The sequence below is a fragment of the Labrus bergylta genome, chromosome 4 (genome assembly GCF_963930695.1).
Source record: "Labrus bergylta chromosome 4, fLabBer1.1, whole genome shotgun sequence".
NCBI classification, from domain to species: Eukaryota; Metazoa; Chordata; class Actinopteri; order Labriformes; family Labridae; genus Labrus; species Labrus bergylta.
Genome location: NC_089198.1, coordinates 10,982,433 through 11,006,881, shown reverse-complemented (window position 1 = coordinate 11,006,881; position 24,449 = coordinate 10,982,433). Strand labels below are relative to the sequence as shown.

The following is a 24,449-nucleotide window of genomic DNA, read 5'->3' as shown; positions in this document are numbered from 1 at the left end:
CTGATGGCCGTTGCTATGTTAAGTGTCTAATCCCATGTATTCATACACCGCAGAAGAAGCAGCAGGAGCAATTTGGGGTTATGGACACATTGGATATGCGGCTGCAAGAGCTGGGGATTGAACCCTCGACCTCCGCTCACCGCTGCAGCTGAGAGGGTCAGACACAGTCTCTCTTTGAGCTCAGCAAATTCTAACAAAATGTGAACACCTTTTTTGTATATTTATTAATAACTTAAGTGTGACCCGGCTTGCATAAGTTTGTACAAACATATTTTGTATACTCTGCATATGTGTTTATGCAGCAAACAAATATGCATGCTTTCCTAGATCAACAACACTGTCTAATATGTCTGTTTATTTTTCATGAGGTGCTGCTTCTGTTGCCAACTCTATTGATTTGTATCCTACATGAACATGTTTTTTTTTAGTGTTTTGTGTTGTTTTAAGTGTTCTGTTTTGACTTCTTTATGGTGTCCCAACTGTTTCAGAAACAAGGTTGTACAAAAGCAAAACACAGTTAAGATAACTTTTTTCCATGTGAAATTGGGACATTGCAGGGTTTTTATTTCCTAACATTTGATGCAGAAAACAGCATGTCCCTTTAGATTGACATTATTCCTTCTTTTTGTTTCTGTATACCTCTTCAGGTTCAATCATGTCTTTCAGAATCATGTAACAGCGTTTTTCATTCAGCCTACAGAAAGCAGAACTAATATCACTAAGAGCCACAGAATGAGTCAATGTGTTTTCATCACACATTTTACTGTAGACTGAAATGATTCCTATAGCCTACTTTATTTTTTATTCTAAAGCTTTCTTCTAATTTTTATGCTTTACTGTAAATCTTGTTTTTTTAATCAAGCATTTTTATGTGTGGATGAATAGTCAGGCATTTTGATTTGATGATAACACTGCGGTTCCCGACCTCTAGGTTTAAATCCAAAGTCAATCTGAGGGGTCCCAATGTGATAAAGAAACTGTTTCAGTTTTATCACTTTACTTACAAAAAATACTAAATATTTGTTCTTTTTCACGACTCTTTGAACTTTCATATAAACAATAATCTGAGTGAGAAACTTGATGCTTTGGCTGAAGCTGTGCAATTTGTGAGAATATGAGCATGTGTTTGTCACAAGACTAAAAAGGTATAGGCGGCAACAATCACAACAGATACAGCACAGGGGTGATAGGTAACGTATAAACCAGCTGCATCTTCTTACAGTAACCATTGAGGTGTTTGGCCAATTAGCTCATGTAGTGTCATTTTGAATGGCAGTGTTTTGAAATGGCAAACATGTGACTTTATGTCAGATTGTTGTGTCTTGTGCAGAGAACCGTGTTCAGTGCATTTAAAAAGTGTCATTTTGAATTGCAAAACGTGTGTAAAGCAGAAAATGTGTTTAGACTTTTGGAGACTTGAGAAGAGGTTTTGCTCTCTGTGTGTCAGTTTAAATAATTGTGCTATGCATGTCATTTTAGTGTGTTAGCAATTGGAAAAAACTGTAATATCTTATCGTGGCCCCCCCCCCCCACACACACACACACACACACACACACACATACTCATGCACGTGTATATTAAAACTGAGCCACACGCTCCAGCCAAAGCAGAACAAATGCACTTGATGACCTTAGTGAGTTTGTCACCTCTTTGTGATTCACACAACTTTCTCCGTCATCATCCACCTGCCTGCACACCTGATGTTGGTTTTCTCTGTATTTTCTGTGTGTGTGTGTGTGTGTGTGTGTGTGTGTGTGTGAGAGAGTGTGTGAATGAAAAGGGTGTTTCCCAGGTTTGTGTTGCAAATTTCTCATGTGTTTCTTATGTGTGTGAAGAGTCAGAAACCGAGTGAAGTTTGAACAATTCAAGATGAAAACACCTGCATTTTGTGAAACTCAGTAGTCCAGTAGAGTTGTATGTTCCCCCACATTTACAGCTGAGAGAGAGGCGAGGAGGTCATATCAGGGTGAATAAATGAACAAACCAATGTGTAGAGTTTAAGAAACATTTGAATGTCTCATTTACTATGTTCTTCTTACCTTTAGGGTTGTCTCTGTAACTCCAGATGAGATGAGACGAGTACCCCCTGGACAACCTGGAGTTTATGAAATCCCTCATTGGACAGTGAAGTGCGTCAGTGTCAATATTATTTAATTTTCTTTACAACAGTGCCACCTGTTGGTAGGATGTGGATTTACACCGCTGATTGTAGGGTTGTTGCTCTAAGTGCCTACATCTGTTTTCAGAGTACCATATTTACAATAAAAAAATGTGAAAGCAAATAAGTTCTGGAGGAGTATAGGACGAAAAAGGCAAACAATATAAACACTGTTGAAATTAATAATACATACAAATAAACACATAATGTAGGCTAGGTTTGTTTCACCTTTTATGATCTAAATTGATGAATTAGTTTCATTGTTGTCCTCTCTTAATAAAAACATCGTTAAGGTAATTATCAAATGTGACCAAATGCTTAATTATAAACAAAAACTTTAAATCAGTTAAATACAAATGAAGGGAAAGAAGTTAAGTTTGTTTTTTTATCGATAATAATTAATCTTTCATATTTAAGACGAGTAATGGTTAGTTAAATCCTGGTTGTATATATTCACATCCTTATTTTTAATATTTTTAGTGCTTATTTACTTTGTATTTAATATTATATTATGTTTAGATTTGTTTGTTTTTTTACTCATATTGTGTGTTTGGACAACCTGCTGCTGTAACGCCACAATTTCCCACTTCGGGATCAATAAAGTAATTCTCTTCTAACGTGAGTTCGTTTTATGTACGCGGTAACGCCGTGTTCGGAAATGTTATTAACGCGCTCCTGTAGCGACAGCGACCCCGCCCCTCCGGACTGCTCTTCTATTAAAAACAAGCGCCTCTCTCGAGTACTGCGCAGATCACCAGTCGCGTTAGCTCGGGAGGCTACAAGAAAAGCTAGCTCGCTGCTCAGGGTTCGCTTGTTCTCTTTCCACAGGACGACCTAAAGTAACAATTTGAAAGATTTTACCCAAAGCAAGACATTTTACTCGTACAGGTCGTGGTGAGTATTTTGTTTCCAGACATTTTTTTTCATTTTTTACCTTCCTTTTTTCTTTTCTTTTTGGATTTTTGGATGTTTTTTTTTTTCCTGTTTCGCGAGTGGACAGAATGTGCTGGCCGGCTAGCGAGGTGGCTAGCTGAGCTAAGCTAACGCGAAGACGCTCATCCTCCCCCCACACACACACACAGAACAAAAAACACAAAACACGAACGCTGGTTGTGTTTTTTTCCCCTATTTTTAGACAATACGACGCTTTGGATACTTAGCTACAGTTTCATGTTTTTTTTGCAAGTGTGATTAGTTTGGTTTTTGACGGGGACTGGTTTGTTTTTTGGGCACGCTTCCTCCTCCTCCTCCTCCTCAATGCTAACTAGTTAGCTCCCAGCGTCACAGGCTTTTGGTTTTGTAGTCACAGCTTCATCCTGATCCGCGTTTTATTGCAGATTATCGACGAATCTATTAGGATTTTGCAGGTTTTGTCTTCTGCAAACAGGAAGAACTGGTCTTGTGCTGTGTGTGTGTTTTTTTTTTCTTTTTTAAAAGATTCCCCCTAAAGTTAGCCGAGCCAGCCGGCTGTAGGACACTGAGGCTAGCGCAGGGCCTGTGTTTCACACTGACGCCTCTTGGTGGCGCTGTCCGGGTGTGTTGTGGATGAAATTAGGTAATTTTTTAATAATCCAAAGATTTTGCTTTTTTGTGGAATAGACCCCCCCCCCTCATGTTTTTCCTCCATGATGAAGAGTGACCTTCTTTTTTTTTTTTTTTTGGGGCCTCAGTTTTGTTGCATAACTTTACAAAATACCATCTTATTAATTAAAGCTGTCATTTTGAATGAGTATTATGGCTGTTTGTGTATAAAAATAATAAACTCATGCCTTCAGGTTGCACACACAAGCCCCAGAAAGTCATTTCATTTCAATATAAGACAATAAATACAACTTGTGAAGTGTATTAAAATAATAATAAACATGCCACTTAAAGGTAACTACGACCCCGTTCAAAGGAAACCTGCATGACACCAGTAAGAAATCACTTTGTTCACCTTCCAGTGTGGTGAAATAATGTTTACCCTCTATTAGGTCGGTTGCACTTGCAGTTATCTGTACGCATGCAACATATTATATCACATTTGTAGTTCTAATCTGTGTGTCCCCAAAAAAAAAAAAAAAAAAAGATTCTACTTTTGAAGTGGGGATTTGCAAAATACATAACAATTTTCTAAAAAAAAATTCTGCTCCTTATAGTGAAGTGGCGATTGAATTTGACACTCGATAAAGTATTCTTACGTTTGTGATGAATTCAAATAATTTGTTTCGGATGTTGCAAGGTGAACGGTTTTCTATGCAGTTTATTTCCCCTGATCCTTCATTGAAAGTTTTGGGGTCCAAGCTATCTCTAAAATTGCTTCACTTGCACTGTTCATAACGCGTGTGAAGTGATGTCTGAACACCTGTAATCATTTTTCCGTTAGGGCAACACAAGATAAGCTCATGTGGTACTACCAGCTTGCCCCCCCCCCCCCCCCAATACACCATATTGTGCAAATATTTAAAAACTAAACAAACTTATTTCTGTTCTTTTATTCTCCCCCTTTTCTCAGTTTATGTTTAAAAGCGTTAGATGTTGCACATGAAAATGCCTTAGTGGTCACTTTGCATTCCCCAAGTGGGGCGCTGTAATGGGATTTCCTTGTGTTTATGTGTTTGCCTCGTCACTAACCCCTGTACACACCCCAACCAGGTAAGACTTGGTACAACATAACCCTGCTCGGCTTGACTGAGGTGTGTTTTCTGTCACCTCAGTATATATCGTGAGGGGCGAAGGTGAAGGTCGAGACACCAGCCCAAACTGATCCCAGCTCCACAGTGTCAAACATCAGACAGACGACAGCCCTGCACACAGACGCTATGGAGTGAGTGATGAATGTTCGACCCCCCCACCTGACAGCCAGAAGGGGGGGGGGATACTGTTGATGCCACCGCTGTTTATATGTTTGCTGTATCAAGGCTCACTTCCCAACCTCTGAATTCCCACAAGGCTCTAGGCTACATTGATCCTTCCCTCAGTCTATTAGCAGATTAGTAACATGCCCTGCTTAGTGGATATTAAGAGAAGGGCTTCTCTGCTTTACATTTAGTGGAGAGTTAGTTTGTACACATGAGGACCCCAGTAAATATGAATAAGTCTTCAAGAAATCTACTGATAAAACGCTCTTCTCGTCAGACTAAACAACAAAATCAGACGTCTACTGAGTAGTTTAAATGCTGTCCTCTGCTGGTGTCAAATGGTGCATTACAACTAAATAATTATTTTCTGAACATGTGGAGAATCATGTGGGATTGCTTGTGCTTTTTCCACCATTATATTCACCTGACTATTCCTCATCAAACAAAATCCTCCACCCTTACAAAAGCACATAAACCTTGAGTTGCCTCTACACCTAAACCCCAAACTGTCTAAACTCTGAACAGAAGGCCGACCTCCCAGTGTAGGTAATAAAGACTTGCAGACACGTCTCATTCAGAAATCCCTTGTTGGATTGAATGTCAAAACCTTGTAAGAGGATACCCGTCGTGTTTCTGTCACTTAGGCAGAAATAAAGGATTCATAACTATGTGGCTGACTGCACTGAAAGAGTCAGTGGCATCAGATTGAAATGTGTTCCTCAAAATCGATGAGACATTTCACTGTTTTAGAAAACCTATAGAGTTCACAGATTATTCAGGAAAAAAAAATCCTTACAATATTTTGTAAAATGACTCAAATGTCTAAAGAGAAGTTTGACTTATATTAATTAAAATGTCGCTCAGGAATTCATCGACATGTCCTACACTTCTCCTTCCTCGAGCTATTCAAACGTCCCGGGGAAATCATTATTTTATTGTTTTGTACACTTAATATTGGCAAGACATTTTTTGCTTAGAAGTAAGTTTGTGATTTTTACATGAACATAGCAATGCCATTGGGATCACAACTCACCGTTATGCACAAGCACCTCTTGCATTGTATTTGTTGTTTAAGCAAAATGCTGATTTTCAACACTTGTCTTTAGAGGACTTACTAAGTGACCTCTCAGTTACTTTTCTTAAGACTTGATGAAACATGATCATTGTCTTGTATGAGACTCATTCATTGAGTGTAATGATTAGCAGAATGCCCCTTTAAATCCAGCTAATGTTTAACCTGTGCAGTTGAAAGTCGTATCTCATGGTTATTATGTATTTTGTTTATAGATATATAACTCCATCACCCCCAACAACAGTTCATACATGAAGAGTGTAGTCAGATCATTATGCTCCCTCTTTGTTCTCAGTGTTTGCTTAAGTGCACCTTTCTTAATAAGTGAGCCAGTGTATGTTTTGGTACCATTAATATAATCTTTACTGTCTGCAGTTCCAGTGTGGTAGAGGCCTCAAATGTGGTTATTGATAAGAAGGGGGAAAAACCAGCAGATACACTCGCTGCATGTAAGGAAAAGATGGTTTCACCCAGGTCTCCTGAAGGTTTCAAAAACAAAGATGGCCTCAAATCAAACCCTATGGTCCTGCAGTTTTCTCTTCTGTGTTTTTGTACTATTTTTTTTATGTTGACGGTTTATCTTCCCAGGAAAGAATGCAGATAATGTCCACCCTTTTCCCTTTTTATTCACAGCCTCCACAGCTGAGGACACTCCAGTGTTTGAGCCAGCGACAGCTGAATCAGTTCAGAGTTGTGTCTGTCACTAATTGTTGGACGTGTGTGTGTGTTGTGTGTCTCCCTGATAGGCATTCACCCACCACCTCCAGCCTGATGGCCGCCAGCAACGTCACCAACAAGACCGACCCACGTTCCCTAAACTCCCGGGTCTTCATAGGAAACCTCAACACCCTGCTGGTCACCAAGGCCGACGTGGAGGCCATCTTCTCCAAATATGGTAAAATTGTAGGCTGCTCCGTCCACAAGGGCTTTGCCTTCGTTCAGTTCGCCAACGAGAGGAACGCCAGAGCTGCAGTGAATGGGGAGGACGGGAGGATGATTGTTGGACAAGTTCTTGGTAAGGACTAAGAGATTCGCATCAGAGGGGCAGTTTGGGTTTTATGAAGTGGCGACGTATGAGGTAGTTAACAGAAGTACGGCGTTCTGTAGATAACAGTCAACACGGCCAGAGTTTCTACACTAAAGCTTCAGACGGGGCTACGAGGAATGTTTACTTGAGCCACTTAAAGGTTCTACACGTAAAGAAATCAGTCAAAGAGTAGACAGTGTGTGTGTGGATCTGTTCATCACTTCCATCACTCCTCAAAAGTAAAATGAGTTTTTAATAGAGACGAACGATGAACGAACAAATCTCCAACAGTAGGTTAAAAAAGATGCCAGATCAAATAGTTTTGTGGGATTTAGTTTCTTTTTATAATCAGTATTTTTTTAAATTAGAGTTACTTAGTTATTAGATCTTAACGTCTTTCTCCTTTTCTCTGATTTGTTTCCCTCAGACATCAACCTGGCAGGAGAGCCCAAACCACACCGGTCAAAAACCACCAAACGCTCAGCCGGAGACATGTACAGGTCAGTCATTAACACACCTCCTGGTGGATTCCACAGGTCCTGCACGAGCCGGACTGCGGTGTGGAAACACGAGCATTGACTAGAGAGGGTTCGATCAGTTCAGCTCTCAGGCTGAACTTTTCAGACAGTGAATCAAAGAAAATCAAACCAGAGATGAATATAAGAACTGAAAAAAAGTCTAAACCTTCAAGCTAATTTTGTGTAAGAATGAATGACGCTGTTAACCATGTTTTCTAACATCAACACTTTTCTTCTTCCTTAACAGCAGTTCCTCATTTGAGCTCGACTACGACTTTCAGAGAGATTATTACGATAGGTGAGTAAAATGTTTCACTGTCTCTCAGAGTTAAAATATGAGGAGTCCCCCTGTTTGTCTGGATCTTCATCTGTATTTTCTGTCTCTGAAATGCATTCAGATTCACGTTTTACACCATTATCCGTAAACTCCTCCAGTGATTTGTCATTCCTTTCTCTCTCTGTGTCCGATACCAGAATGTACTCGTACCCGTCCCGTGTTCCCGCTCCCCCTCCCCCTTTGTCTCGGGCCGTGATCCCCTCCAAGCGTCCGCGGGTCAGCCTGAGCGGGGGGAGCAGCAGGCGGACCAAGAGTAGCTTCACCTCTTCCTCCAAGAGCAGTCAGAGGAATTCTTCATCCAGAGCAAGTAAGCATCTCCGCTAAGTGGAGGATACAGCCGCCATTATGAGCACGAGCGCTTTGTCTCCATCTTGCTACTCCTGATAAATTTGCTCCTCCCAGATGTCTTTTTACCCTTCCCTCTTCTTCTCTTCTCGCTGCAGTGAAAGTGGACCAGCTGCAGACCATCAAGCGGGAGTTGACCCAAATCAAAAGCAAGGTGGACGACCTGCTGGACAGTCTGGAGCGCATGGAGAAGGACCACAGCAAGAAGTCGGGTAGGTGTGAGTACACAGTGTTTTTTAAAAAATTTTTATAGCACACTTGATTGTCTAGTCTATCGGCAGGTTGTTTGAAACACAACGATTAAAAGTAGTTTGACGACCTCTTGACCTCTTTCGATAGAACGGATAATCATGTTCCTTTTTGTCTGCCAAAAGTTAAGAGCATTAAAACGGAGCCAGGAGAGGTGACTTCTCCTCCGCACCCGAGCAACAAGAAGGATGACGGGATGAAGAGAGACAGAGAGAGCCAGGAGATGAACGACTCGGACGAGGACGAGGACGAGGAAGACGAAGGTGACCTGCTGGAAGAGGAAGAGGTGAGACATAAACACTTCGACAGCGATTATGTGCTACATGCAGAAATCCTGTTCAACCACATTTTGACCTTTTGTGTTTTAGCACTCTTTGTCACTCAGTTGTGAGTTTATTAAAAAAATAATAATGACGCTCTAACAAACTGCAGGTGAAGAGTCAGGAGAGGGAGGACGAAGACGATGACGAGGAGGAGGAAGGAGAGCATGTGGAGGGTGACGACGATGGCGACAGCATCAACGGCGAGGACGACTCGTAGGAAGGAAGGAAGGAAGGAAGGAAGGAAGGACCACACGAACGCATGCAGCGTACACACAGCTCAGTGTAGGAAATTGGACTCCTGTTTTAACACTCATGTTGTAGATACAAGAAGCAAACACACACACACACACAGAAGCATGGTGCACACACACTCTGTTGTCCCATTGTCCCTGAAGCAGATTATCTCTTCTTTTTGTTTTTCTTTGTAACTTTGGCCAGTTGTCCAGTATCGCTGTCAGAGGACGGACTAGCTGTAGGTTTGTGTTTTTATGCGTCATTACTGGTCTTTTGGAGAGAAGGTGGAAACACGGGACTGTTTGCTGTTCTCAGAGACGACAGCTCGACGGACATGTCTTAACGCGACGACGGACATTCAGCTGCAAAAAGACCGTTTTTAGGCTCAGTGTGTTTGTTTTCCTCATCGGTGTGTTTGACCTTGTGTGTCCGTATGTTATTGTCAGTTTTTTATACTATTTGGTTTCAGTTTAACTGTAAAGGAATAAATTGCAATAAAATATTAAAATTGATTTTTACCTGTCTATTTTCTTGAGGAACAAATGTCGACCATAAGGGGATGAAATCGGAGTTTGTACACGGGAATAAAAAAGGGAAAACCAGGATATTTTGAAAGTTAGTGTCTGATTTGTAATCCCTAAAGGCGACGAGAGGGGCTCCCACACACTGTCTCACTTTATGCTTACATATTTATTAGATCGCACAATGTTTCAGTCCAACCTTCATCAGGTAGGAGAGTTTTACCCTCCTGTCGCACCTGTCCTACATTCCGGTGTGCAGAGATTTATTTTCTATGATTTGTAATCCTGAAAGTGAACCTGCCCCCTGAAGGAAAGTAGTAGTGTTTATAGAGGAAACCAAGGCAAACAGAACCCCAAGATTCAAGATGAACTTTTATTATTTCATTCATAATTACTCTTGGGTTCTTCACCCGTGCTTCAACCATAAAAAAAAGACATCAGTCAACATCATCCACATCAAACAAACATGTCCAGAAAAAAATGACATCAGTTTCCTAAAATACCAGTGCAAACACGCAAAGAAATTATATTCCATTCCCTATATGTCTGATTTGCCACTATTCACATTTTTTATAGAAACAGGATAAATGAACTTTTCTGTTCAGCAGCGCGTACTCTGTATGAAGAAAAAAAAATAGTCTGCAGGGATGTGTGATGTTTACCTCCTACAAGTTTCCATGCAGCCTTTAATCAATCAGATCAGTTTTTTTTTAACTGCACAGACAGGTTGCCAAACCATGCTGTGATACCCAAAACCCACAAACAACTCGAAACTGCAGTAATAACCATCGGTTACATGTTAAATATTAAACAATGTCATAAATACTCCTAAATGTGAGGAGCTGATTCTAATTCAAAATAATCTTTTGACCCTTGGGGTTTGGATCACTGCCCTGATAATACCATTAATTCAAATGTTCACATTAAGCCTTGAGGATCTAACACAGAAGAAGACTCAAAGATTTAATTAGTTGTAAAATCATTCAATCCAAATTTTCTCAATTTGCTGTGTTTATCAATCGGACATTTTCTTAACCATTACAAGTGCGATATCTGACGACCTTAGTCGTATTTCAGGCCGTGCAGGAGAATCTGGACTGAGAGGGAATATCGTGCATAACAAGTACACAATTCAATAATGACTTCAGAGTCCGTTGAACTTTATTGTTTAACAAGCGTTACATTCACATATAAATATGAAAACAAACGATCCTGAGTTGGGTTGGGTTTTCTGATGGCTGTTTTCTGCTAAACAGCTCAAACTCGTTGGAGCGAAACAGTTTCTGCTTGTGCTGCCAGGTCGACGGTGTTTTGGTTGTTTGCACCATTTTAAACCTGTTTATCTGATTCTGTAGTGCTATGCGGAGAATGATTGGGTGGTGAAACCTCAAGATGTGCATTCAAAATGCCATTGGATTATTATGTATATATAAAGTACAAACATAGTGCAAAAAAATAGTTTCAACATGTCAAAGTTATTTAAGTAAAAATATTTTATACATCAGGTTGACACTCAGTTTTTCTCTATGCGGTAATCCAGCGCATCAGCGTCTTCATCGTGTCCGGCTGGTATGGACTTCCTCCTGCAGAACACCTTTAGGTTCTGAGCATGACGGCCAGTGAGAGGACGCTCAGGAGGAACAGCACTGCTGGAAGCAAAGAAACACTGGTCAGAAAAATGTTGCTCCATTAAGGTCTGCTATGTGCTCTTAAATGAGACAACAATAATGTAACTTACTCCAAATGCAAAAAGCTACATTTTCTCAGAGATATGAAACTTTTATTGGTCCGGAAATCCGTTTTCCAACCATCCAATCATCTTCTTTATAATGTCTAGATATATATATTCTCCAAAAATCCTCATTAATACCACATTTATTTTGCGTTCAACACTTGGTGTGTCGCATCATCAAGGTTATCTTGTCTCTGCTTCTTATCTTCTTATCTTGTGAACAAAATTCAGAATATATTTTGAACTGTATTGCAGCCTTTAGACGGTTTTCACATTGAGTTTCAAAGTTCAGTCCATGCTAACAATCAGCATGACAATGATCTCAAGCCCCACTGCTTCTAACAACGAGTAACGTCTGTTATCTGCTTTTTGTAAAGTGTCTCGCGATAACATTTGTTATGAATTGGCGCTACACAAATGAAGATTGATGGATTAGAGATGTGTTGCTTGTGCAGTGAAATCATATTAGGAGAGAATAACAGCTGATATGACACTGACAGTGTCCAGACCTGTATATTAAAGATCACCTGGACAGAGGAAGAAATGAAAGGATGCCTAAATCAGAAGAACTGAGAAGTGCTGAAGAAAACTGGTTTAGTATACCAGGAGATTACTCAAGAAAACGTCAAGACAGACTCCCCGAAATAGTTCAAAAGTGCAAAAGGAAGTCACACTAAATGCGTTCATCGGCATTCTGCATTGCACATTTTGTTTCTTATATTTTTACATTTTTAAATTGTATATTATATATTTTAATTGCTTCCATATTTTATGATTTAAGTTCTTGCTATTTTCGCTTTATTTCCTGTGTTAACTGTTTTTCACACCAATACACCAAGACACATTCCTTGAATGTGTAAATGTACTGGGCAATAAAAACCGATTCTGATTCTGATTCTGATTCTGATTCTGATTCTGACTCTTGCCTTAACAAAACCATTTGTCCTGATAATAATAGTGTTTGGTTTGGTTTTTGAAGATTTTTCCTGAACTTTCTGATTGTATCTTAAAATAGAGACGGAGAAATCAATATGGTTGACTTTGCACAGTACTGTACATGCGTTTTCTTAATGCAGAAGTTCATGATTGAAAGTAAGAAAAGTTACCTAATGATCTTTTTTTTAGCTGGCCCGCTGCACACTGGATGAAACACTTTGTCTTGGTTTTCACTTTATTACCAAAGTAACATTATATATTATAAAGGCACGTTCCTCCAACACGTTGACCATTTGGATCAGTGAAATCAAATGTAGTGGCTCCTTATCTTGTTATCTTGTTTATTGCTCTGATAATATTTCTTGCAGGCCATTACACATCAGTCTGGATGTTAACCCATCTATCCAACCATTCTGGTTTATTTGAATTCAACTAACGTGTTGGGTCAATTGTCTGTGTCTTTGATCGCCCTCCACTGTGTTAGATATGGAGACAAAACTCTCCCTGACCGTGAATTCTAAACGCAAAAAGTATAAATATTTGGAAACAAACATAATCAAAGTGTGTTGTTTACCATGAGGGTGTGCACCATTGGATGCTGAATTCGTTGTCATGGCGACCGGGGTGGCTGTTGTGGCGACGTTGGTGCTGGCCGGGTTTGTGAGGGTCAGCAAAGTAGTGTTCAGGGCAATTCTGAAGTCCCCGATCATACCTGAAGAATAAAATGAGGAGAGATTGAACATCACAGTACAAAGTGTAGTCAAGGAGAAAAATCAAAACTCCAAATCAGGACTTCTTAAGAAACAAGGTTTCTGCTTTCATCATTTCAAAAGTATAAATATTTGACCCTGAGTAGAAGTGGGGTTAGCAGGTCATTCTCACACTCAAGTCAAGCCCAATCATTTTAAAAATAGTATTTAAGTTGTTGTTTTTGTTTCCTCTACCGATGGTGTTTTTGTGTCTCCACTTACCTCCAACAACAGGTCCAGTCCCAAGGAGGACTTGGAAGTTGGTGGACGCATCTTTAACAGCCCTGCTGGCGTTTGCATTTGGGATTTCGAACTCACACTTGATTACGCTGCCATTCACCATGACATTCACCATGCCTCGAATTTCTCTCACAGTCTAACAAGGCGGGTGACACAAAGTAAGACATGGTTAAGGCCACACAGGAGGGATATACAGCATAGTTAAGCAAAGGGAATACAACAAGGCAAAGGTAGAGCAAAGAAGAAAACGATGGCCAATCAGGGACCAGCCTTGTCCGCTTTATGTCAAGTTGAAGTCATTACAAGTTTATTAAACTTGTATTTAAGACAATTAAATCAACAGGAAAGAAACCCCTGTCGGAGCATTGGTTAAACCACTTTTATAATCAAAAGATAGTTTTTTATCACACATTGTTGATGTTTTCTTTATACCAAATGTCCTCACAAATGCATGCATTGGCTTTAATGATCCTCCTTTCTTTGATATAATATGGTACCTTTAATTAAATTAGTAAAAAGACAAATCCATTTGCCTTTAAAAATAACTTCATGATGGTAACTTTAAGGCCTCACCCTCTCTAATGGAGTGAGCGCACCATTAGTGTTGTTTCTCTGCATTGTCCTGAAGAAGAACGACCCATTGTTCGAGCTGTTTTGAGCGCAGACAAAAAGCATGGTGGAGCCCTGAGGAAACAAAGAGAACGAAAGGATTAGCTCTGGCATCCCCTTAAAAGCTTTCTGTGACAAAAAATCCAATGAGCCTTTGTTTGGGGAAGGAATAAGTGATGAAACAGTCCAGACAGGTGTTGACTTTCCAGTCAGTCTTGTTTAGTCGGCCTGTTCACCTTTGAATGTTCTTCGGAGTTTACTTCCTTTGTTTGTTCATGCCAAGTTCTTTAATTGTTCTGGGAAGTCTTTTCATTGCACAATTATGGCTCATGTGACAACATGTTTTCCAAAGTATACCCTTTGTTTGATTTGTATTTTTTTTTTTACTTTAGTCACCTAAATAACATGGAATTACTTTACTTAAAACCCCAAGTGCTTGTGTATGGCGTTCACACTGACCTTCTTATCTCAATGACAAGGCAAAAATACTATTTGCTTTGTCATTTTGGGTTGAGTAACAGGTGGAGCTGAAACCTGTTGTTTAGCCCACAAGATGCAGCATTGCATTCAACATTTACAAACGGCTCGTCCAGCAAAGTCAAACTCTGTCAAACTCGTTTCTTCCATCATATGAGCCGTCAAGAGCTAAATTCTCCAGACAGAGTTGGACTTTTATGTATATTCCATAAATATCCATAACACGGGATGTTTGTGGTGTCTTCTAAATTGGCGAATGAGCTGCCAGCTGAGAGTAATGGACGAGGAAACACATAAGATGATTTATGTATAGGAAACTTTTCCATTGTTGACTGACATGGTGACAAAAACATCAAAAAGATGGAAAAAAGTGATGTTTTGACTGGTAGACTCACACGATGACAAAACTACTTTTCATTTTGGGGAACAATGAAAAATTTACTGACACAAAGACTCCGTTTGGACACAAGAATCAAATGTTTTGGGTGAACTTTGACCTTTTGCAGACATGCAATAGAGTTTTGTCTTCCCATTAAACAGTTGAAATTTGTACTTGGATTGGTTTCGAAAAATGATTGTGGAAAAACTTTTGGGGTTTTTCTTGTGTTTGTCCCAGCAGGTGAAATATGAAGGCATGACAGTTAGGAATAGGCCTTCTTAAAAAAAAAAAAAAAAGTGATGTAGTTCTTTATCCATGAAGGACACAATGATGTTTCTTTACAGCCTTCAGATCACAGATGTAGGGATGTAATGGTTAAGAGAAAAAATGATCAGTTATTTAATGGGCTGTTCAAGCTGTCCTTATCTTCTAAATAAATACATTTTAAGTCAATAATGGTAACCTGGCCATGTTTTATTTAACAGGTGTTTGTTTGCAGGTGGTCATCAGTCAATGTTAAATCAATGGGCAGTGAGTTGCTTCTACAAATAAAGAGGCAAGCCATTGTTTTAATGGGGCTAGGTTGTTGGCAACAGCGGATAACATTAAAACGATGCTGTAATAGATATCCTGACCCTGGAACATTTATAAAGTCATTATAACACTTTATATCTGACATGTAGTTTTTGTTATACCTAAACAGTGTAAGATTTAGTCTCTCTGAATTTACGTTCCTCAAATGGTGAAGGGTTTGGAGATGTAGGGACTGTAGGGAATGTTTACATTTGTAATGTGTGTTACCTGCGATTGATCTGTGGTGAGTCCAAGTGCGACGTATCCTTCGGAGAATCCTCTGAGCTCCATGATCAGGTTAGTGCCAGCAGGAGGCATCGGAGTACTGGCCGTTGCGGATCCAAACAGGCAGGTGCCGTTGGTAGCAGACGGATCACAGTCATTTGGAGTCTCCACACACAGTTTTGTGACTCCACAACCATCCCGAGTGATGTTCACCTGGAAATGACACAAAGTCACAGCTTGTTGAAAAAAAAAAAAAAAAAAACAGATCACAGAAGTATGACTTCCCAGGGTCGGGGCCCCCTGGGGGGTCTTGAGACAGTGGGGTTGAGAGATTCTTTCCAAAAACATATAAAAGTCAAAAATAGCATCTTATCCATTATTGTGATGATATATAAAAAAAAAAAAGTAGTTCAAAAGATTACAGGTGTTCTTCTTCTAGCGTTTCTTAGATTACTAAAATAATATTATGTGTTTGTGCTGTTCTAATGCCTTGATTTGGATAGGCGTAATAGTGTGTCTGGCTGTGCACAATATTAGATGTTTTCCAAGGACAATGGGGTCCCCAGTTGCTAGCATAGTTATTTTTGGGGTCGCAGGCTGATAAGTTTTGGAACCCCTGGTCTAAATCATATGAACCTATACTCTTAATGGACTTATTTCTGTTGTCCAGCCTGAGTCTAATTCTGTTAATTGGTAAAAACCTAAATTTAAAACGGATCCCTTCACTTTATTTAGCCATTCAGAGCTGTGGGAGGGTCAAACAGATGAGCCAGTACTTCCAGCTTAGCCTTCATAATGTTTTAAAGGGAACATATTATCCCCCTTCTACACTTTTTCCAAACAGTCCCTCAGTGGTCTAAATGAAACATCTGTGCTGTGCTTTGGTCAAAATATAACATGAATCAAGCACCAGAGGAGGTTTGTGACCCTGTATAAACCAGCTCTCTCAGAACGCTCCGTTTTGGTGTGTGTGTCTCTTTAAAAGCAACAAGCCCCCCCCTGAGTTTTGTTCTAGGCTGGGAGTGGAGTCCATGGGTGGAGATACCAGGGGAGGGGAGGGTTTTTGTTTTTTACCAGAATCCCACTGTGACATCACAAGGAGAGCAAATTTGAAACAGGGAATATTTCTCTGTGTTGTAAGACTTATGCAGACCACAAACAAAGGACTGGATGGGTTTATTTCACATTTTGTGGGTAGACCCAAATGTATATTTTTCATAATATGTCCCCTTTATGGTGTAAACATGTTGACATTATATTTTAATGGACTTCACCGTTAACTAGTGGCTGACACAGGATTCAGGATGCAGGTTGATTTATCCTTTTATGCAAATTGTACAACTATGAAACCTGACCAATATTAACAGTCACACTTTATTCGCCTCTTCTGCATCAATATGACAATATAAAAGTTTTTCAAAATAATCAGTGTTAACATGTTCAAAAGACACCATTCTTAATACTTTCACACTGGTTCAATAAAAAGGATAGAAATGCCAAACATATGCCTCTAAGGCTAAAAGACTTATCATTTCGTATTCTACAGTAAAACTTATGTTCGTTTGTTGTCATTAATAAATGTTTAAAGGCAAAGTGCTGAAAGTACAAAAGGTGGAGACTGTGATAAAGTGACGGAAAGCTAACCTCTGTGTTATTGGAGAATGACAAATGGGATGTTCCTTGGACACCAGGTGCCACATAAGCCATCAGTGCCGCAGCGACCAACAGGATCAATCCTCGTTCCATCCCTGATAGCATGACAGAGCAAATAAGCAAAAGATCGAGAGGAGAGATTATGTTAACACTCATCATACTTGTCTGGAGAAATCTGAATTAAACATTACTTGAAGCACATTTACTAAATAATTACAAAGTGTTTTTTTTGTGATGCCAAGTAAACATCTTTTGTAATCATAGTTAAAGTAATATATGAAGACATTTAGATTTGATTGGATGAGTTGATGAAGGAAATCTTTACTGTTGCGTAACAGATCCACTTAAGTCCTCAGCATATTAACTTAAGGCGTAGAACAATGCCTTCAAACATCATGCTCAAACAGTCAAACATTTAAGAAAAAAACGTCAACAGCTTTCACAATCACATCTTCGGATCTTAATTTTGCAGAGGAGAATTTAAAACTCAACGACAAATATAATAATACAGGAAACATAAGCAGTTCTGAGATTTACTGTAATAGTGGGATAATTAGAAGAATTACTCATTCAAGGGGCGCTGGTAGCCTAGTGGTTAGTGCGCACACCACATGTACGGAGGCTGCTGTCCTCCTAGCGGGCGGCCCGGGTTCAAATCAGTGGCTCTTTCCCACATGTCATTCCCCACTCTCTCCCTCTCTCTCTCTCTCTCTCTCTCGCCCCAATTTCTGACTGAATCAACTGACCTATCTCTAAATAAAGGTATAAAAGCCCCAAAATTAAACCTTAAAAAATAATAATATTACAAATAAATAAATAAAAATCAAAGGTCCATAATGCATCTTTTTCAGTTATATTCGGCACAGTTAGCTATTAAAAACAGCCACAATTAAAATATTTAATACTGAAAGAAAAATAGAGAAAATAAAGAATTTCAATGTCCTGGACTTCATGGTTTTGTTCAGCATTTACATGAAGAGTCAACATCTTTTAATCATGACTATTTGTTTGCTGTAACACAGTACAATACTTTTACGTCTCACATTTCACTTAATTAAAATGAGAAAATAATGAAAAAGTGAATAAATTATGAAAAACACAGAAAATAGTCATCCAGGAGAGTCCAAATATGAACATGCAGTTTGCTAAAATGTCCTGTTTTCCCTCCTTAAGACTTACCTGAGCTGTGAGAGTGAGATGCTGAGTTGCAGGAATGTTCTTTGTTCAGCTGTTACTGCTCGTCTGTGTGCGTTTGATACCTGCGGGAAAGGTTTAAATCAGCCAGCGTTGATGCTCAGAGGGGATGATGCAGGAGAGCTGTGGGTGTGGGGGATGGCAGTATCCTGAAGTGGGCGTGGCCTTGTATGAAACCACCTGACTTACCGACCAACTACCAGCATGCCTGAAGGTGCAGGAAAAGCCTTGTGATTCTTAATGTGGAAAATCCGTTTCCAGTTGTTGATCATCAAGCAAGCCTCCGTATCTCTTCATATGAAGTCAAAGAAAAGCTGCAACACTTCCAACATTATGAAATCAAAGATAGAAATATATTATCTATGTATGTCTATCGTGAAAACTCAGGGGGGGCTCGTTGCATTTAAAGAGACACACACACCAAAACGAAGCGTTCTGAGAGAGCTGGTTTATACAGGGTCACAAACCTCCTCTGGTGCTCCATTCATGTTAAATTTTGACCAAAGCACAGCACAGATGTTTCATTTAGACTGTTTTAAGAGGTAGAAAGGATTTTTTTCATCAAACAAGCCTCCATATCTCTTGATATGAAGTCAAAGAAAAGCTGCAACACTTCCAACATTATGAAATCAAAGCTAGAAATACATTATCTAAAAAATGTTACACTCTTCTGTAAACTTATGATATCTATCTGTTTTAAAAAAGAGAACAGAGATAGCATGCAGCTCTGTGCAAATCCATGAAAATTACATACAGGTGTAGGACACGAAAACATGCAGATGGTCATGGGGATAATGATTGTTTTGCGTGATTGCCAAAGTTTAGAAAAGATTGCTTGTCTCCTGCTGCATTTGCCTGAAGAAGATCATTTGCATCGAAACGTTGCCCTAAATAAAAAGGCTCATTGGGAACTGAACAGTGTGCGGATCTGTCTCTTTTTTACTGCAATCTATCTGTTTCAAGACATTTGTGTACAATTCACTGAATTATCTTTATACTACTGTATATGTATTTTGCGTTTAAGTTTTAGTAATACATTTTATATTTCTATATTTTCAGTCTACCCTGCAGTGTGGGCTACTGATCTATGTGCCTTTCCATCCCCCCCCGCGACAGATACAGTTTTTTTAATTAGTTTGAATTGATTGTTCACACTTGTTAATTTAAAGTCAGTGAATTCACAAAGCAAGTTTATTAGTCTAAACATGAAGTTTATGCAGTTTAACAATGTTAATCATGAATGGAACAACTTATAAGTAAAAAAAATACAACATCAATAAAAGTTGGATCGAAACCAAATACAACACAAGCAGAGAAAAAAAGCAGGTGATCGTAATAATACAGTCCAGTAAAAGTGGCCGAATATTCAACGAAGAAAAACAGGTTTAAAAAAAGAATAATGATGAAAATGTTTTTGTGATCATTTCACTCTAACGTTTTTCACTTTTATGATCTTGTAAAATGAAATCGTCATGGTTCATTTCAAAGAAAAGTTGTGGTGTTTCCTGCTGATGGCACTTTGTTATTAACAATGCGGGAAGACAGAAACCGGACTGTTAGGTGTCATTACCCCGTGTGGTTTTCGAGTAAAAGCCAACAGAGTGATCATGTAACATTCCTTTCAGGTTACTTGTTCTTTTCGGTTTTCCCCCAGTGACAATTGTGTTTGTTTAACTACGAAAGGATCAACCCTACTAGATCTATTGTATGAATTAAAATAAAACAAAATGTGACACTTTAGAGAGAAAAATGCAGTAAGGAAAAACTTGTTGTCATGTCAACTTTGAATGCAAAATTAAAAAAAAAAAAAATTGAATGTATTTTAGTAGGATTGAATGTCAAACCTTCACACAATGGCAGCCACTATAAGTATAGTTGACAACATCTTGTGACATACTTTCCATTGGAATAGTTACGTGTAGTAACAAGGAAGTAAGAAATATATAGTCATGACAGCAAGGTCAACAAAGCTGAACAAAGTTGGGTAACAGATAAACACAGAGCTTTGATGCATTTATTTTATGGTAAAAAGATATGTGTATAAATAAATTCAAAAAGTACAAAGAGGCATGCCCTAATGTTTCTTCAGTGACATGCCAAGTTTATTTAATTCCTGGATATCAATGGGAACACAACTCAGTTATTTGAGCTCTAGACTCTCAATAGTTTAGTCAAGATTACCGAAGTATGCTGTTACTTAAAATGTGCAAAACGTTAAATGGGACATATTGTGAAAATCCACTGTTACAGTGTTTGTGAACATTTATTTGGGTAACCTGAGTGTCTACTGACCCACAAAATGTGAAATAAACCCATCCAGTCCTTTGTTTGTGGTCTGCATAAGTCTTACAACACAGAGAAAAATGCCCCATTTCAAATTTGCTCTCCTTGTGATGTCACAGTGGGATTCTGGTAATAAAAATACCCTCCCCTTCCCTGGTATCTCCACCCATGGACTCCACTCCCAGCCTAGAACAAAACATTTGCTCAGATCTGCCATTTTTATTCTCTCTACAGAGGAGTGATGTCTACTGTGAAAACTCAGGGGGGGTCATTGCATTTAAAGAGACACACACACCAAAACAGAGTGTTCTGAGAGAGCTGGTTTATACAGGGTCACAAACCTCCTCTGGTGCTTGATTCATGTTATATTTTGACCAAAGCACAGCACAGATGTTTCATTTAGACCGCAGGGGGACTGTTTGAAAAGGGGGAAAAGTGGGATAATATGTCCTCTTTAAAACACTTCAATATTCCTGTATGCTAACCAAGCAGCAACGTCCGTGGGTGAAAAAAAGGAAGCCAATGTAGCAGTCACTTGATGCTGGCTGCAAAAAGCTTGGAAGTCACATACACATCCCATCTGTCCATTTTGCCTGACCCAGTCTGAACCTGAACCCTGCTCTGCCCACATTTGGACTTCCTGGCTGACAAACCATTTAAAAACATGAGTGACGTCGCTTCAATTACATCTTTGTTTGTTTTTCCTTTTCAGCTTGGGATTTAAGTAAGGTTTAATTTAATTAAGGTTTGATTAATTGTTGTTTCTGTTATTTGCATGCATTAGCAGAGAGATGTCAGAGTGACTCCAATCAAGTTTGATTAAGTAACTCTGTTTGTCTTGTAGGTTTGGACTATTTGCTCGAGAGAGAAACCTCCAATGAGCTGTGACCACTGCTGTGTGTTTGCAAATGAAAGAGACGCAGAACAAATACAAAGAGGAGAGACGGAGTATGAACAATACTCAAACGACAAACAAACTTTAACCATTTCTGGTGGAGAAAATGTGAGTCGTAAACTATCCACAACATGGCTGTAACAGTTCAATAAGACAAAGTGACCATAATTAATAGTTGAGAAAATGTTGTGTTGACAATGGATGTAGTCATCAAAATCTGCTCATTCCCATTTGTTCATCGTGTAATATGAAACTTTGAAATGTCAGTAAAGTTTATGCTGTTTACACTGACCAAACTTGAAAAACAACGGATGTCTGTGGGGACGCTTTCTCTTTGTTTGGCAGGATGAGACTTTCAGTTGTTGGGTCAGTCCACCACTTGGTCTGGCCTGAAATATTTAAACAACTTTTATGACTGGTCTATAAAAGAGTGTCTCTTTCAGAGCTTGATTAGATTCAGAGACAATAATGACTTGAGACTATTCAATCAGCCTAGTTTTTAGCCATGCTAAGGATTGCCATGTGCATCTTTGAAGAAGAGAATGAAACATCTCAGTAAGGCCTATTTGATGATCTGATCTTGACGTACATGGTGCCAAGAAACTGACATTTTATACATTGCATTGGTAAAATCACATCAGCCCAATAAGCCTGTTCACTTTGGTCACTAATTAGCTCAAATCAGACTTTTGCTAAAGCTTCATGTTTCAATTAGTAAAAAAAAAACAACATAGCTTACAATTTGGCATATTCATCATGTCTGCCAGTATCTTTCAAATAATTCAATTGCATTTTCAATTCTTACAAAGCTTGGAACATCACTAGCGCCTGATGACAGAAAAAGACAATAGACGTGTTGTTCCTCGTTCCACATTCTTTCGGTAAGTGTCAGTATCTTCCTCATTCTGCTGAACATCAACTATCGTCACTATCGTATGTGAACATGTGAGATATGAATCAGCAAAGAGACTCCATGACAAGCTGGAAAACATTTCATGAGCAGCTCATTTCACATTGTCTTTTCTTCAAAATGTTACGCAACCAGGCTTTTACAATGACTAAAACAAACCTTATCTGATTATTTCGTTTGATTTGGACTTTTATCAAGTTTTTTTTTTATACTTTGCTGTATTGATTTGATTTGACATTTTGTATTGATTTTCTGCAACCTTGATTACAGACAAATAGCTGTCTTTCGATTCTTTTAGTTATCAGGAGGAAATCAAACAGGAAGGTTAATCTTTACATCAGCTGTAACAAAAACATTGTAATAAATGTTAATTTTTTCTAGGATTTGGCTCACCTTGTATGCAGACGTTTCACGGTTGAGGCTTAGAGGGTTAATTTTCTGTCACTGGAGTAAAGAAAAAATGGCTATTTGCCCTTTTGCCCTGACACTGGACAACAGCCTTCATGGCTGGTGTTAATTATATTAGGACAATTTTAATTGTATGGACGTTGGATTAATTTAAGTTTTCAGAAAGGCACAAGAACGGCAGTATCGACCACACAAACTATGCCCATTCTTAAACTAGGCTGCGCATGTAGGCTACTCCCTGCCGTTGTTGGTTGCTAAACATTTAGCTTTTTGCTGTTACTTTCTGTTTTGGATTTTTGTGGTTTAATTTGAAACTCGTCAGTTGGTGGTTTGAGTGGCTCAGCTGGTTGTGTCTCTTCACCTTCACAAAGAAGTATGCAGCAATGAGAGCCATGTGCACTGTGGCAACCCACTGGCATTAATAGACTGTTGCACCCAGGTACACACACCTGTCAGAAACCACATGAAGGCCTGAATTTCAATTTTGTGCACACCCATTTTAGGAGACAGGAGCTGAATCAAAATGAAAGAGGGCACCACACACAAATTCATCCAGAAACCATTCCCGACTTTAAAGCTCTAACAGAGGCGCTGCTCGGAGCCCCAGGCAAGCAGGGGACCCCCTTGGCTGACAAACTCTAAATCACACAAGGGACTCAAAATGTGCAAATTTTGCAACAACAGTCGGAAACCCCCCTAACCGGGCCCCATCTGACAGCACACATACTGTCATTGCCCTGCTAAGCGTAGCATTCATCATTACTGTGAAAAGTTACGTTTGTTGATGAAAGTCACTTAAGTACTAAGGTACACTGTGGGTTTTGGTTCCATAAGAAAACTGTTCAGTATTTAAGCACGTTTATTAATATTATTTGAAGTTAAGAACAACATTTTATTGTTCTACAAATACATTCTACTAATGTTTTAGCACAAATTTAGGGGGTATTTTGACTCAAAGTAATTTAATTATTGAGGTCATTACTGTTCTTTGTATTGATATTCTAAAAATAAAACGAAAGGGAACTTTGGAAATTAATCACAAAAAGTTAACATACCAAAGTGTTTTTGTTGGTGTCTGATTGTTTCGAACAAAATGGTGAAAAACTCTGTTTTTGCTAGATTACCACTGACCTTTAAGAATCCAAAAAATCTGGTATTTGTTGTTATATTCTTTCATTGGTGAATTGTTTAGACCAGTTTAGTCACATTTCCCTAAGAATTGTTTTGAGGCCGGCAGATTTGAACTAAGAACAATTACATCATGTGACACGTGAAGTTAAACATAGTACATGTATATGCTTATTAAGTTTTCTGATTTGTGTTTTATCATAAACATTTATCGTGTTTTGCACTTCAGGGCCACCGTACACATCAGTGTATTTAAATGAGGTAAGAGCACTTTCTACAGGATAGTTTAATAATTAAAAGTAGAAAGAAAAGAAGTGGCACCTTTCTTTTCTGATTACAATGTTGATATCCTCTTTTGCTTCAGCTGAATTAAGTTTAATTCCTTGTGGTATTTTTTTGTCTGTTAATGAAAGAAAGCTTTTTCCATGGACTT

General features: G+C 38.9%; 2 protein-coding genes across 8 annotated transcripts; one reads left to right on the top strand and one right to left on the bottom strand.

Annotated features, from left to right (window-relative positions):
* The first annotated feature begins 2,896 nt into the window (after window positions 1-2,896).
* On the top strand, window positions 2,897-9,616 carry LOC109999889 (heterogeneous nuclear ribonucleoprotein C). 6 transcript variants are annotated; one of them, XM_020655050.3, is made up of 9 exons: window positions 2,897-3,053; window positions 4,856-4,965; window positions 6,818-6,966; window positions 7,526-7,598; window positions 7,864-7,914; window positions 8,091-8,260; window positions 8,394-8,516; window positions 8,673-8,833; window positions 8,980-9,616. In XM_020655050.3, exons 2-9 carry the CDS (start codon window positions 4,961-4,963, stop codon window positions 9,085-9,087), a joined length of 840 nt encoding a protein of 279 aa, XP_020510706.2. In that variant the 5' UTR covers window positions 2,897-3,053; window positions 4,856-4,960; the 3' UTR covers window positions 9,088-9,616. The 6 variants fall into 6 exon arrangements, with proteins under 6 accessions (XP_020510706.2, XP_020510705.2, XP_020510703.2 ...); XM_020655049.3 differs by having other exon boundaries at window positions 6,818-7,086; window positions 8,397-8,510; XM_020655047.3 differs by having other exon boundaries at window positions 6,818-7,086; window positions 8,397-8,516.
* A 368-nt stretch (window positions 9,617-9,984) lies between these two features.
* Window positions 9,985-18,530, bottom strand: LOC109999890 (putative ferric-chelate reductase 1). 2 transcript variants are annotated; one of them, XM_020655052.3, is made up of 7 exons: window positions 18,378-18,530; window positions 17,190-17,293; window positions 15,549-15,758; window positions 13,856-13,966; window positions 13,265-13,418; window positions 12,868-13,005; window positions 9,985-11,274 (listed from the first exon to the last, which is right to left on the bottom strand). In XM_020655052.3, exons 2-7 carry the CDS (start codon window positions 17,289-17,291, stop codon window positions 11,222-11,224), a joined length of 768 nt encoding a protein of 255 aa, XP_020510708.1. In that variant the 5' UTR covers window positions 17,292-17,293; window positions 18,378-18,530; the 3' UTR covers window positions 9,985-11,221. The 2 variants fall into 2 exon arrangements, with proteins under 2 accessions (XP_020510708.1, XP_020510709.1); XM_020655053.3 differs by having other exon boundaries at window positions 9,985-11,271.
* Between the last annotated feature and the right edge of the window lie 5,919 nt (window positions 18,531-24,449).

Coding starts and splice junctions, on each gene's coding strand:
- LOC109999889 (XM_020655045.3), top strand. Junction 7,915..8,090: donor CAGAGAGATTATTACGATAG/GTGAGTAAAATG, acceptor GTCCGATACCAG/AATGTACTCGTACCCGTCCC. Junction 8,834..8,979: donor ACCTGCTGGAAGAGGAAGAG/GTGAGACATAAA, acceptor AACAAACTGCAG/GTGAAGAGTCAGGAGAGGGA.
- LOC109999890 (XM_020655052.3), bottom strand. CDS start 17,291: ATGGAACGAGGATTGATCCTGTTGGTCGCTGCGGCACTGATGGCTTAT. Junction 13,967..15,548: donor TCACCACAGATCAATCGCAG/GTAACACACATT, acceptor TTGTTTCCTCAG/GGCTCCACCATGCTTTTTGT. Junction 13,419..13,855: donor CGCTCACTCCATTAGAGAGG/GTGAGGCCTTAA, acceptor CCGCCTTGTTAG/ACTGTGAGAGAAATTCGAGG.